The sequence below is a fragment of the Thunnus thynnus genome, chromosome 20, assembly GCF_963924715.1.
Source record: "Thunnus thynnus chromosome 20, fThuThy2.1, whole genome shotgun sequence".
Lineage (NCBI taxonomy): Eukaryota > Metazoa > Chordata > Actinopteri > Scombriformes > Scombridae > Thunnus > Thunnus thynnus.
This window is the reverse complement of record NC_089536.1, coordinates 5,415,030-5,430,455: the sequence shown is the minus strand read 5'-3', so window position 1 is coordinate 5,430,455 and position 15,426 is coordinate 5,415,030. Positions and strand designations below refer to the sequence as shown.

Genomic DNA, 15,426 nt, shown 5'->3' with positions numbered 1-15,426 from the left:
CAAGAATTCATACGCTAATTATGACAAAGTTTCACACAAATGTCTAATAAGATAAAATGATGAAGTGATGACATTTTATATCCAAAAGGTCAAAGGTCAACTTCACTGTGACATCATTCTGTTGCAGCCAGACTGTTGACTGGATAAAACAAAAGAGAGCAGCCTCCAGTTTAGCCTCTTTGCTTTAGCTTCCAGTTAATGTCAGGATTGATTTTAAGGTTTTACTCATTACTTTTAAGGCACTACTATTAACCTGCACGCAACAGCAGATCTCACAAAAATAACTCAGCTAACATCTAGATCTAGACTTAAAACTACAAGAGACTGAGACTGGAACAATCTTCCTGTTTAAATTCATCTTGCAACATCACTGAATTCCTATAAATCCCTAAAAAACTCATTTTTATAAACTTGCTTTTCTGCATTAACTTTATCTATTTTTTTGAGCAAAATAAAACAAACCATTATGTATGTTGAGATATTTATGTAAAACTTGTTGTATATGAATTTCCAGTCTGCCATTTTCATCTATTGTCAATGATCCCTGTGCACTTCTGTCTTTAGACCACAGCTTCTTCGGCTCAGAGTGGCAGAAGAGATGGTGCGTCCTCAACAATTCCATATTCTACTACTTTGGGACTGAAAAAGGTTTGTTTGAAACGCCAACATACAAAAAACATTAGACAATCAACATAGAAGGAACCAGATAACAGCCTGACATGTGCTCTCGTCCCTACAGATAAACAGCAGAAGGGCTCATTTCACATCAATGACTACAGTGTACAGCTGGTGACCAACCTGAGAAAAGACTCCAAAAAAAATGCCTGTTTTGAGCTCTACGCTCCCGGAAAACGGGCTTTCCAGGTCTGTATAACCACAATAAGCTTGTAACAACTATTAACTGCTAGTAAGTGAAATCCTGTGAGTGAATTTAAGGGAAGGTTTATAGATTGTTCGGTATTATTTTATTGTAGGTAATTCTCCCTTTTTTCCAGTGCAAATATCCAAATTACAGCCCAACCGATACATCAGCATTATTATATACATTATCAGCCAATTGTAGCTTTTCATAAATATATCGGTATCAGCACATATGTTGTCCCAATAAGTAGAAACAGTGTCCACATTCCTCCAGAGAGCACTGACAAGTTAAAATTTTCCACTGTAAAATATCCTGCTCACTACATAATCTGGGTCACAATTCATTAAATACACATTTAAGAAATCCTAATTAAAAACGTATATAAATATATATATATATTCACTGCATTCTGCTCAATTATAGCATTATTATACAGTCAGAAAGAATTTATGTGTCTACATTGGATTTTATAGAAACAGATAATGGTATTATAGTAGTAATGTCAGATATTTCAAAAGGGAAAATGTCTCTGTTAATATTATTTTGTCTGCTAATTAGCCTCAGAGATTAAAAATCAGAACTCTCGCTTCTATATTAATGCAACCTCACATGTGATGATTGTTTTTACCTCTTCTCTTGTTCCCACCAGTTCACTGCCAGCAGTCCTCTGGAGGCCACAGAATGGGTGAAACAGATTAATTTTGTACTTAGAGGTAAGACTGTCTGTTTGTTTTATACAGCACCTCCTCTCCCCTCTTCTCTTGCTCTTCCTAAGCCTCAAGTTTCTACATTTTTGTCCTGTTTAAATATTTTTTGGTGGAGTTTTTTCTTATACATTTATATCAGGCTATAAAAATAAGATTGACTTAACTGGAGTTGACTTTTTAATTGGAAAATACAGTTAAAGGAGTCTAAACCTTCCAGCCTTCTTTTTTCTCCGTTTCCTACTAAAGTTTGCTTGTGTATCTGAGGGGCAGAAAGGTCAGAAGGGAAAGAGAGTCTTTTATCATCTCAGACTCAGATGAAAACCACCCGATCCATCACCAGCTGCACACAAGCCCAACACAAGAGTCCCGAATCTCCTCATTCGACATGTCACCCACCATGTCATGTAGCTCTACTACACCCCCCTCCCCACCCTTCCTCTTCCTCCTCCAACCGCTCCTCCTCTAACCCTCCTACCGAATTCCAACTTACAGGAAATTGATTGGTAGATGTTCTGGTTATCCTCCAGTGACATTGATTTCTGCTTGGCCGCTCGGTGTACGGCGGAGGACCTGATACCCTGTGTTGCAGCGGCCAGTCGCCTGCAATGAGACGGCTCCTCCATCTGAGCGAGCGAGTCGTGCCTCGTCTACTCTAAAATGGGCTCGGGTCGGGCCACTGATTTGCGGGAAGTAACAGACACTCGGCAGTTTGTCTTACTTCCTTCCAGACTGGTTTTTTACTACAAAATCTGATGTAGAACATGTAGATCATTATTTACCCTCTTCAACTCCTGAATCTACCTGAGAACAAGGCTCACTTTTCTTTTCAATGTGTACTTTTGGACATTTTTGTGGCTCCTCTAAGGGCTTAATGAAAAGTCTGATTTTAATGATAAACAAAAAGTATAGAGGAAAGAAGGAGACATGTCAGTTTAATTTGTATAGCTCAATATCACAAATTTGCCTCAAGAGGCTTTTTCATCCTCTATTCTTAGAATAAGGAAAAACTCCCTAAAAAAAAAAAAAAAACCTTTAATGGGGAAAAAATGCAAGAAACGTCAGGAAGAGCAACAGAGGAGGGATATGCAAAGTATGAAAAGAGTTGGATCTAAACTTGTGCTGAAACAGTTGACAGAAATTGACAGAAGATTAATCAACAACAATTCTGACATCAGATTAATCATTTAAGTCATTTATCAAGCAAATATGCGAAACATCTGTTGATTCTGGCTTCTAAAATCCAAAGATATGCTTCTTTTTTGTTATATATCATTGTGAAGAGGCTATTTTTCACATTCGTGCTGTCTTACAAAACAAGCAATTTGAAGACGTCACCCCGGGCTCTGGGAAATTCTAAAGGCCGTTTTCACATTTTCACGTCGTTTTCTGAAATTTTATAGACTCAACAATTAATTGCTTCTAGGAAAATAATATCATCACCTGAATAAATCATGAAAATAGTTATTTGCAGCTCTAATCCAAGCCTCTCGTGTTCGTCACTGCTGGCGAACGGCACGTGTTCCAGCCTGTTGTGCTGCCAGGACCCCTCCAACATTTCTCTTACTTTACCCTTTAATGCATGTGTGTGTCTTTCGTGCCACGCCGCGCTCCATCTTCATGCTAACGCCGGCCCATCACGCCGTCTCTCCCCTTCACTCATAGATCTCAGCTCCAGCTCCATCCCCGTCGATGACGACGAGGAGGAAGAGGAGGACGAAGAGGAGACCTATGATGACATTGAGGGGGTGACCGGCCCTCCCCCTCCTCGGCCGGTCGGCGCTGCCCAGGCCGTTCACAAACACGGAAGAGGGCTGGAGATGGGAGAGATGGACGAAGAGGACGAGGATATCTATGAGGTGCTGCCAGGTATGAGGATGTGGTTAACCCAACACACACACACACACACACACACACACACACACACACACACACACACACACACACACACACACACACACACACAGATAAATAGACAGGAATGTGCTGGACACACAAACCTTCATGATACTCAGTCAAACAATTGGACACAGTCTCTCTGCTGCTTCACACAAAATCAAAGCCCAAAGAGATTCTTTTTGCCACAAGAAATATTTCTGATGATCTCTCGCTGGCTGGGAAATTCGTGTTGCCAGGTGCCTCCCTATCGGCCGCAAACAGCCAGACTGATCACTCACTTTAAATCAAGCAACACTAATAAGCATGTCAGGACTCACACACACACACAGAGCAGGAAAAGGGGGGATGATTCTCCGTCCACTGGTCTCTCTACTAATCTCACAGAGAGCTATCTGTTGAGAAACATGTTGTTGAAATCAGCGAGAGCCTGGTATTTCCGAATGCTCTGTCATAGAACGTCCAATTAGCTAATGTTGCCAGGCAACAAATAGCCCACAATTCAATCCACTAAGCAGAGTTTTGGCTAAAATTGCCTAGCAACAGCAATTTAGTTGAAAGGATAGTAAAAACCGCATGTCTCAGGGCTTAAAATAGTTCTGGAGCTCTTAATGTCACATCTTTAATAGAAATTAAAGTTTGATTAAGAATGTTGCATGAAAGACCCCAGATCAGTTCATATGAGTCCCCACTGAGGGGAGGAGGGGGGGGCGGGCGGGGGCAGGCGGGGGGGGGGGGGGGGGGGGCAGTCCCATGTGTCAGGGTGGCTACAAGATCCCGAGAAGGACAAAAGGGGGTGATCCGATCTTCTCAGGGCCGTCGTCCATCACTCTTTCTATTAAATAAGATACATCAAGATTCAGTTTCACTCAGTGAGTACATTACCTTTGCCAAAATCACTGGTGAGAGGGAAATCACTCTTCAAACTGTCACGCTGGCGTTCAAAGCCATCTGGGAAGAGGTACAGACCCTGACCACAGATGGCATATCGAATGACGGGCTCTTTCGTTCACTTTCTCACCCCTTCACTTATCAATCACTCCGCACCTCACTTTACCTCACTTACATCTCCTACACTCTGGTGTAGATGCTGTTAAATTTTAAGGTTATTTTCACTGACAAGACGAAGAAAGCTGCTCGTGTTTGTATTTAAATAATCTTCTTGACAAATAGAAACATTCCTGTTTTCTTTACAGTGACTTTATCTTATTAATTTGTTGTTGTGAATGTTTAAGATTACTTTTCAACAGTTGTCAGTCAAGTTTAAGATAATTTTCCTAAAAGTTGGTAACCAAATATTAAGATTTGTACAAAATCAGCTACATCTTCCTAGCAAGGAAATGCTGAATAAGATCGAAGCATCATCTTCTTCCAGGTGATGAGCTCGCTCCGTTTTTTGTCGGAGCAACAGTCCGAACGCGGCTCAGGCAGAATGCAGAGCGATGGAGGTATTGGCTCTGGTGCTGATGACTGATTTTATTGACTGGAAAATTAAATCACTTTGATATAGAAACCGTTGGCCCATAGCGGTGGCCTCTCAACTGAAGGATGCTCTTCTTTACAGCAGTTGAAGAATGCTGAACAAATGTTTGGATCCTTTGCAAACAAAATTAAAATCTTTTTTTTTTAACCTTCTTTTAGTGTCATAACAATATGCTGCATTTAAATGTTTTTAAGAGAAGCTTTACTTATGCATAATTAATAGATTTATAAAAGATTTAGCAGTTTAAAGAAAAATATGAGTAATTTTGTGCTTGAAACATCGCTCAAATTGTCGATGCCGATGAAACTTTCTGCATCCAAACACAAACATGATCTGACATACTGTATGCATGTGGATATACTGTGTGTGTGTGTGTGTGTGTGTGTGTTCCTTCCTGCTCTTCCTGGAAGCAGAGGCGCAGGTTGTGCTGGAAGGTGGATAGTGTTGCTGGGTTGCTGTCAGCCCGCTAGTGTTAAGGATGGATGTGGGAGACCGAGGGGAGGCATATCACTGTGTCACATCTCAGACCACCGGGTGCCACGCCCCGCAGTCAATGACACGTCCGCCTCTGCGCGCCTTTAACGACCAGCCTCTTTTCCTTCTCTTCTTTCCTCAACTTCTTCCTGCATGTGACTCTGATTAATTAGAACAAATTGATCCTCATCCAGTCCATTCTGGTAAAAGAGTAATTATCATTTTGCGTCACGTGGAGAGACACATCAGACACTGGCTCCAGATTCATTTCATTCCTCTATTTTGTTCTGTCATTATATTTGAATATTTGTCTTTATGAATCAGGCTCGCAGCAGGTAATGTTCCTTATCAGTGTTTGGCTGCTTTTTCCCTGTCAAATGAAAAAAATGAAAATGTCAGATATCTAGTTAAAAAAAAAGCTTCCTGCTCATAAAAGTTAAGTAGGACAAAGATAAATGTTCTGTCTCTAATGTAATTTTGTTGTGTTTGATGTGTTTTGTTTGTCTAGAAGAGGATTTTCCAGATCCGACAGATGACAGCAGCGAGATGAACAACAAACCAGGTCAGAACCTTATTACACTTCTCCTACTAATAATGAACAAATCCCAATTTTCAACCCAAGAGCTCACAGCAATCGGCTCGTTTGTCTGAGACGTGAGAAAAGAACATCGTCTCGTTCTTTTATTTAATTTGTGCTCTTCGTTTCCTCCCAGCTTGGTCATCAGATTATGCTAACTACTACCAGGGTTTATGGGATTGCCAGGCCGACGAGCCGGACGAGCTGGCCTTCCAGAGAGGAGATCTCATCTACATCATTAGCAAGGTCAGCATCGACATCTGCACAAAAGAGAATAATCCGAGAGGTTATTTAAACTTCTCTCGTTGATTTCCAGACACACGTCTCAACACTTCTGTTACATTTCTGCTCTCCAGTTCATCTCTAATGGGAGCCGTTTCCCAGATCACACCCTTGACTCGTAAACACAATTACAGGAGCAATTACAGTAGTTTAAAATGAGCAAAATGTGATGTAGAAGTGTAAAAAGGGGTAATTATTTAAGGGTTAAACAACATCAGCTCCGGTAATCACTTTGTCCTCGTTTACTTCCCGAACACGCTGATATCCCCAACATCTAAATTCCTCCGTCAGTGAGCACTCGTGTCCCTGATGCAGCAGAGAAGCACCGACAGTGGCGTTGTCTATTGGCGGGCCACTAGGGTGAAGTGCCATTCGGGGTGCTGGGTAATGGTGCTGTTGTTCATTATGAAGCCTCTATCACAGGGGTTAATTGAGTAGGCAGCCATGCGAAGCTCTTCCTTTTCTGTTTGACATAAACTGCAGGTGAAGCCATCCTGCATCTCAGCTCTTTTTCCCTCAATCTATTTCCTCGTGTTTTATGGCCATCTCGTAGTTACATGCAGAGTATCTACTAGTGAAAAAACCAGCCTACTCGAAATCAAGGGCTTGTAATTTGGGGCACTTTTACTCTGCTGCGTACAGGGACTTGTTCCCAGACTGTTGCTATTGGTCGATTTGAAATTGAATCATCATGTTCTGTGTTTGGAATAAATTATGTGAAGAGCAGAGGGAGGAAGACAATACAGTATGTTCAGCTTTTTTTTCTTTTTTTTGTTAGTAATTATGTGGTAGAGATCAAGAAATGATGTTTTCTCGCATTTTTAATCACAGATGGCTTTGAATGGTTAATAAATAAAATGAAGCTACTGAATTTTAATCATTTGTAATATTTTATTTTCAGGCCGCTTTTGTACATAAACAATTAGTTCTTACTTTTATATTAAACTGAATAAATCAAGCTTGAGGTTGAGATGGAGAAATAAACAGTATCTGTTTGTGTTGAAGGAATCTTTTGTTCCAAACAGCAGATTAGGTCACAGGTGAAAGATGCTCTTCACAGAAGATGGACCTTTAATTGAGGTTCTCTTGGCAGTACCAGATTAATGAGATGCCAGCCTTCTCCGTCTGTGTGTGCTGGTTGATAGGGGAAAATGTCAAAACAGCCATGTCCATTTTTCACACAAGGATGACAAAGGCACCACACTTGGGATGAGGGGGGGGGGTGAAACAAAGAGGACCTGGCTCTGTGCTACAGATCGGCCTCAAACAGCCTCAGCCCTGCCTGCCGTATCACTTTTCACTGTATGGATTGGATTACCGCCTCGATGGAGACCTTAAAAGCAAGAAAAGTCCAGGTTGGAAGCGAGACGTCGTCGTAGAATCTCACAATCGTAATGACACAGATTAGTCTTGTTTTGTCAAGCTGTATGCTGAAGTCATAACATAGTGACAGACTACAAGAGAGTATTCTAACTATCCTCTAATGGATTTAAAGTGAGGGTCTGCTCGTAAATTATTTAAAAAAGTGATCTCCGGACTGCTTCCGAATGTTTGGTTTCGTGTGACGACGCGACGACTCCACCCGTGTCCCGTTTTGCGTCCTAATAGCATCACATTTCCCTCATGAATAGCATTATTTGGATTATAGCCTGTAATCGGCTATTTATTTTAATGAGCCCTTGGGGAGGGCTTCCCTGCGTCTTCTGTGTGTGTACACGCGGGCCCCGCTGGCGTTCAGTTTTACGGGGGATTCCTGAGAACCCTGACCTCGATGAGTGAAATACGGGCCCTTGGCTAGAACTCAAGTCTGTCGCTTAACTGGGGACCCAGACACATGAAATGGCCGTAATAAAACCAGGGCCCATAAATTCTCTTAGAGGGTGGGAGGCCTGGTTGTCTGTGCTGTTATGTCAACACTGACCATAATTACAACGTAATAAGGACACGCTCTAAGTGCTAAATCAATGGTGCTAACAAACTGTTATTTTTAAAGCTGGGATGTGATTGACTGCTGAAGTGCAGAATGGGATAGCCACAGGCGTGGTGTCATATGGCTGTGAACTGAGGAGAACATGCCGATTGTATAAAAGGCCGTCATCCATCATTATTGATCTCTCACTTACTGTAAAGTGGGGGCATTTTTACTGTATTTGTGTTTTTTTTTTCCCCCCTTGTGTGTTGCTGCGTGTGTGTGTGTGTGTGTATCTGTGTATCACTGACAAAGTAAATAAATTAGGAACCTCACAACTCATGTGAATCCCATTAGTTCGAGAGAGTTAATCTCGTAGCGCGCCTCTGCCGCCGGTTTCAGCGATGCCTAACTTCCCTTCCACACAGAGCTCGATGGCGATGCTCGGCGCTCTGATACATGAGATAGAAACGCACCGTGAAATCCATCTTGTGATTTTTGCTCTGGCATTTCATTCCTGAGAGCTTGCATTTTTCTAATGCGCATTATGGCTTTTCCACTGACATTTTAGTGTGTGATGACAAATACCGGGGAGCTCCGTTTTTTGCAATATCACACCCTCAGATCTTTTAACGCGATTTAAATTGTTGAGATGTTTCACAATTTCCCGCCGCATCAAGATCTAAACTCCATCATAGGCCGTAACATGCGAAGGCATATTTGTTATAGGATTTACAATGTGTTTCACCTCTCCCTGACATGTGTAATGCCGGCCATGTCCCTCACTAAACCATAAGGTTGTCCTGCATTCTTGCCTTTTAATTTATGTATCCAGAATCAAAAGATGTGGGCTCTACAGGTCAGCTGTCACATTCCTGTATTCCCACAGGCACTCATGGAGAACGGCGGGATGGAGTGGGAAGAGATTTATGGCACAAACCCATCCAGGGTCCTTAAAACTCTGGCAAGCGCCGCTGCCACCTCTCCCCTCTTCCCCTCCGTCGTCCTGCTCGACTCTCTTCCTCCATGCGCCGTCCAACCAAAACCCAGAGAGGGGGAGACGGGCCAGCCAATCCGCTGCGTCTCCCAACATTTGGCCAAAGTGTTCAGCTGCAGCTGCTTGTTACAGACAACGAGAACGTGGACACCACTGACACCTTGTGGTGGTTTCCAGCTGTTTTAACAAGGACGGTTTTTATTAAATGACAACTCATACAAACACAGAAAGCTGATTTACAGCGTTATAGATTCACTTGCTGTGATTTACACTAAAATAAAAACACAAATGTTGAGATTAAAAATAGGAATAAATTAAAAAAGCTCACCACATGTTTAAAGGTTATGTCATATTCAATCCTGCTACCTGTGACAGACTTTATTTAGGGTCATAACAGGCTTATTCTCTGTTTTACAAGCCGGTTTGGCCGACTGCCCACAGGTCACATCGACTGAATGCAGCTGAAGAAAAGGAAAAGTGGGCAAACAATCAGATGGGAAAAGTCAAGCAAGAGAGACAAAGAGGGGGGATCCCTTTATTCTTTTGTGTGAACCCTGTCCCCCCCTCTCTTTTCTCCTTTTCTCTGTCACACACCCATTTAAAGACCCCTAGCTGCTATTGTGGCCATAGACACCAAGACGCTATAGACAGGCAAGACATCCTATTTACCACCCAAAGTAGCAGGGGGTGAGTCTGGGGTTTGGGGTCATGCAGGAGGCAGCGGTCATCCCCCGGTCAACTACAGTAGGTCATTATTCAGCCCAAGCCAATAGCCCAGAACCGCGTCCGAGCAACCCACCCCCAATCTATTCTGCTTAATTATTATAAATGAGGGGCGGCGTAAACAGCCATCATTACAGACACTCAGTGGCATACACAAATCCACTTTAAATTGCTATTAAGTTAAGGAGCTATCTGTAATCCCAGGCGTGCATTAGAAAGGAGCGAGTAGGTTTTCTTTTTATTAAATCTCATCGTCCCTGAGATATTTTCAAACGTTCTCATGCTCTGTCATGTTTCCAATTTGAAGCCAATTCACTGATTTAATTAAAAGCCCACTTGGAAAAAAATGGACACTAAGTAGCCATTTCGATCTCTGCTTGTGCAGAATTATCATCCATATTTCTGGATGAGTTTCGACAAGATTTTTTTTGGCACAATCTTCGTACGGTAGCTCTGAAAATAAAAAATTTTCTCCCTCCGCAGCTTCAGGTATTAGCAGGACATTGGGGATGTACCTGTGCGAGCGGCGAGGAGGGCTCGCTAACCTGATTTGCGGGTTACAGATGATGGTTTTCTCTCTGGCAGAGGTGTCCATGTTTCTTTGTTAGGGTGACCAGTGATGGAACAACTGCAGAGAGCTGCAGTGTATCTGATGAGTCTATGTAGAGGAGAAAACGACAAAAAAGAAAAAAACAACAACAGAGGATGCAAGTGGAAAAGCTGCTACAGGAGAGATGGAAAGAGAGGAATAGGAAGAAAAGGAGGGAGGTGGGGGGGGGGGGGGGGTTGGAGATGAGGAGGGAGGGAAGGAAGGAGGGAGGGAGGGAGGAAGGGAGAGATTGTAACACCCAGGCGGCGGGTTCAGCAGCAGGGCAATGAGAGACTTCCTGCGCTCCATCACGCCCAAGGCCTGCCTCAGTCAGCTGGTGGCCGAGGAAAGATGCCTCATGTGTCAGGCTTATTAGCACTCCCCCTAGTTTGTATGCATTTGGGATTGTGTGTGTGTATCCGTGTGTGTGTGTGTTTCATCTGCGAGTGTGTGTGTTATATGTGAGAATAAGATGAGAAAAGGAAAAAGAGGAAGGACAGAATTTCACATTTTCACACAAAAAGGTGCATTTTCCTTGAAGAGCGAGATATCAAATCTGTGTTTTATTTTAGTTATACAGCGGCGGCGGCGGCGGCGTGACACGACACCTGCCTCGCCCGTTGTCATTCGCCGCATCCAGCCAACCTCGACTCACCTTCTCCCTCGCTTCAGGCTCGGGTAGCTGTCAATCCGTCCTCCGGTCGGGGAACATGAGCGATGGGCCTATCAGGATGCCACCATTAGCCAGCCCCCTGAGTGGTAAATAAACGATTGCGCCGGTACACTGCAGGTGTTGTCATAGCAACCCACTCTCAGTGCCAGCCCCGCCCACGCTCATTCTCCCCTCTCTCGGCGGAGGAGTCACCGGGAGGTCAACGAGTCAACGTGCCGCAGCCGCCACGACACGGCGCTGTTTGGCCCCCCCTTTTCTCTTTTTTTTTTTCCTCCCTCTTGCTCCCACACTGAGTCAATTTGATCTGCATCCAGGTTGCAGCAAACACAGGGGCTGACATGTGTCACCTCTCACGCCGTATCCCCTGACAACGTCCTAATAAGATACAACCAGACCGTTACCCCGACTCAACCGCTCACGGACGCTTGATTCTTCTCACCTCAGAGCATTTTGGAGAGATTTAACATTCATTCACACAGACACAATGAGCTAAAACCTCCTCTTACCCCCCTAAAACCTTGTAATTTTCAGACTTTAAGATGCAAAAGAACACAAAAAAAATTAACTGAAAAGACAAAAAAAAAAGAAAGAGGGAAACAAACAGAAGGAAGAGGACATTGAGGAGTTTGCATAGTTTTTGTCATTTGGGTAATTTACTCTCCACGCCTCCTGGAATGTCCCTATTACAGCAGGTGTACTCTGGATGAACCCATTTCAAGTATGAGGAAGATGGACTCTGCACGCCTGACAGACTTCCACCGCCATTGGCACCCACTCTGTGATGTAGCAGTTGTATTAAAATGGCGGGCGCTGCTGATAATCCAAAAGACCTTTTCTCGGGGAGAATTTGAGACCGACTGCACAGATGGGCCGCGGAGATAAATAAAACTCTGTCACTACGGTTGGTGGAATAGTGCTGCAACGCCCCCAAGGGAGAGAAAAACTGTTTCGTTTCCTCTCTCCGATGCCTTTGCCCCCCTCCCGTCCGTCTGTCCCCCCACCCCCCCCTTTTTTTTTTTCCTCCTCCTCTGTTTCACGTTCTCTCGATATGGGTACCAGAGCCGGGCTTTTCCCCTCTCTCTGGCCTTATGAGGAGCATAAAAAGACCATTTTGGACTGAACTTTCCCCCCCTCCCCCATTGTTATGAGCTCAAACACACATTGAATTGTCAGTCAGAGGTTGTCAGAGAGCCAAAATGTACTGGAACATCCCAGTCAGAGCTGTCAGCGAGGCTCGCAGCAGGGGGGGGGGGGGACGATGAGGCCTGGATGGACAATCTGCTTATTGTGGGTACCTGTTTGTGCTGTAAGAACACTTAAGTCTTGCGGTTTATCACTGTCCCAGTCATCCATCGTTTACTCGCTGTCCAGAGAGAGCGCTCATTAGCCGCAGGCCTGCCTCTCATTCCTCTGGTCTGGAGAGAAGTGTCAGGTCTGCAACGATAGGCCGAAACACTTTGACAAAACACCGTTTGTCGCGCAGGATGAATGTGTGTTTTTACAGCTAGAACCTGTAAGAACTTCTGATCTAAAGCACATCTAGAGCCATCTGGTGTCTGTCATCAATGGGGGAAAACTTTTATATATATGTGTGTGTGTGACTGCTTACATGTTGCTCACACGTCTGTCATATGTGCTCGCGTGTGTAGTCGAGCGTTTCATCTTCTCCTCTGCGCCGCGGAGATAAAACGTTCACGCAGCCATTCTCAATCTGCCGGAGGGGAGAGATGAGTGTCCAGGCTCTCCGTTCCATCAGGGCGGGAAAACGACGGCCGGCTGGTGCCTCCTCTGTTCCTCTGCTGGGCTTTAACTCCCCTCTGGTCTTTGGCCAAATATTGATCCAGTACAGATCTCGTTAGAGCCCAACTGCTGCGATCAGATGATCATATGATGGTTGATGTGACTCTTGTTCCTAAAACGCATTAAAGGACTTGAACAAATGAATTAAATATATTTTTTCTTAACTCCAGTTTTCTGTGAGGAAACTGAAACACTAAAAGAAAACCTGAAATTTGCAAAATGTGTTTTATAAATCTGGAAAATCTCTTTTATTTTTAATTCTTTAAGGCTTCAACTATGAAAATATTTTCACTGACAGTTATGTTGATTATTTTTAGATTTAACTGTGTTTGAAGGATAATAATTTAACAGTGATTTTGATTCTGATTAATACACATCAATTCATTTTGATATTTACAAAAAGTGTAAAACAAATATAAATTATAAAAAAGCAACTTAACAATAATTAAACACATATAAACCTTAAATTAAACCTTTATTTAAAGGTTTTAAAGGACAGATTTTTGTCTAAATTATAATTTCTTCTTCTTTAGCTCTCTGTTAGTTTCAGTAAAAAACAGATTTTATTGTTTTATTTATTCACATGTTGTGTTTCAATGATGAGAAACACCTTCATTTTATTTCTAGTCATGAATTTAATTGATTGAAACGTTTCAAATTGTTGCATAATACAGATATATCTACAACCCTTTAATTTAGTCAATAAATTACCCAAAATTATAGCAAATATCCACCAGAAGTTACAAAAAATCCAAAGTGATTCCTAATAACATATTCAGTTTAAATTTAAATAAAACTCAGTTGTTTCTTTCAAGACTTTCTTTCGTTGCGTTTCATCTGTGAACGACACCCAGCATAATATTTTCTTTTACACACGGACGACTGATCCTGTTTCTTTCTTTTTTTAATCACAGAACAGAAATGAAGTCTCGCTCTAATTAGTCTGGGAGAACTCGGCCAGGTGGTGCTTATGGCTTTTTGAGCAATAAAAAAAAAAAAAAAAGACGTTTTATTTTAGACAGTCGCTGTCTCAATAGTCTTGTTTACCTTTTTCCCCCTAATCTTTGAATGAAAACCTCGAGGCTAAAGCACCTGATGTTCAGCAGAATATTGTTCATGTTGTTGAGTTTATACAACACAAGAACGATTTTAGCCTGATGTGTTTTTTTGTTTTTTTTAGTGGAGAAGGATTTTCTGTCACTGTCTTAATAATATGAGATAAAACTGTGCACCTGCTTCGTTCACTCGCTCTTTGACGCCTTTTTGGAGACTCACTGTTCTTTATTTTTTTAAAATTTTGGCTGCAGGAGTACAACATTCACGGCTGGTGGGTCGGCGAGCTGAACGGCACCGTGGGTATCGTCCCCAAGGACTTCCTGCACCCGGCCTACATCCTCTGAGCTCCCAACAGGTACCGAAGGCAGCGCTCTCTCTCTCTCTCTCTCTCTCTCTCTCTCTCTCTCTCTTATCATCAGCATTATGGACCATTATTGTGGCCCTAATACACAGAAACAGTCCCCCTGGTGCTCATCCAGACTGCCATTGAGGTATATTCAGCCCGTTGACCTGCCGTTTATGGCATCTGCTGGCTGGAAGAAGTACTGCATAAAACAATCTGAACGGTGCAATGGGTGAGAATAAATATGTGCAACAAAAGCGTGATTACAGCGTCAGTTGTCCTATTTAAGAAAATGATTCCCTAATACCGTTAGATAGGCGCAGCTTAAAATGAACACTGAATTATTAATGAGCGTTTGCCTGATAGTGTTTTTTTTTTTCTTTCTTCTTCTTCTTCTTCTTCTACAGAGCCGCTGCCGACACGTCCAGCCATGAATTCCACCGACAGACGCGTCAGACAATCTTTTGTAATTTGGAAATTATTCTCCGTCATAAGACGGTAAATTTTATTTCATGTAAATGTGCTGCAGTACAAACTCTTTAACGTACACTATAAAACTATTATTATGTGCTTTCAAACTATATTCATGTTCAAACTAGAGCTCAAATGATTAGTCAATGGATCAATCAACTGGAAATGAACTGTTTCTAATGAGAAGTCTGATGATTGATTAATCATTTAAATAATTAATAAAAACTATAAAACATTCTCTGGTTTCTCAAATGTGAATATTTTCTGATCTGATATCTGTTTTATATCAGTATAACTTCAATATCTTTCAAATTTTGGATTGTTGGAATTTTTAATGAGTGTTTTCCAGGATTTTCTGACATTTTATTGACCAAATGATTAATAATGAAGCAGAAATCAGGAATTAAACAGAATAATTAATAATGAAAGTAGCTGCAGCCTCAGTGCAAATTAATTAATCATTGTAGATTGATAACATGTATCAATTCACTATTAAAGATTAGAATAAAATTATCAATATGTGGATTGATGATATTTCTCTCAGTCAAGAGTTTTTCAGTATTGACATATTTAGGAAAAGTCAACAG

At 42.2% G+C, this 15,426-nt stretch overlaps 1 protein-coding gene across 3 annotated transcripts in view; it reads left to right on the top strand.

The window, feature by feature from the left end:
- Positions 1–15,077, top strand: part of skap1 (src kinase associated phosphoprotein 1) — a 32,380-nt gene extending 17,303 nt beyond the window's left edge. For 2 of the 3 annotated variants that reach the window (XM_067575418.1, XM_067575417.1), the window contains exons 6-13: positions 565–648; positions 740–864; positions 1,512–1,575; positions 3,232–3,435; positions 5,928–5,981; positions 6,133–6,242; positions 14,277–14,380; positions 14,776–15,077. In XM_067575418.1, coding sequence (XP_067431519.1) covers positions 565–648; positions 740–864; positions 1,512–1,575; positions 3,232–3,435; positions 5,928–5,981; positions 6,133–6,242; positions 14,277–14,369 — 734 coding nt within the window. In that variant the 3' untranslated portion in view covers positions 14,370–14,380; positions 14,776–15,077. The remainder of the gene's footprint in view (positions 1–564; positions 649–739; positions 865–1,511; positions 1,576–3,231; positions 3,436–5,927; positions 5,982–6,132; positions 6,243–14,276; positions 14,381–14,775) is intronic. The other variant, XM_067575419.1, reaches the window with a different exon arrangement.
- Positions 15,078–15,426: the final 349 nt, after the last annotated feature.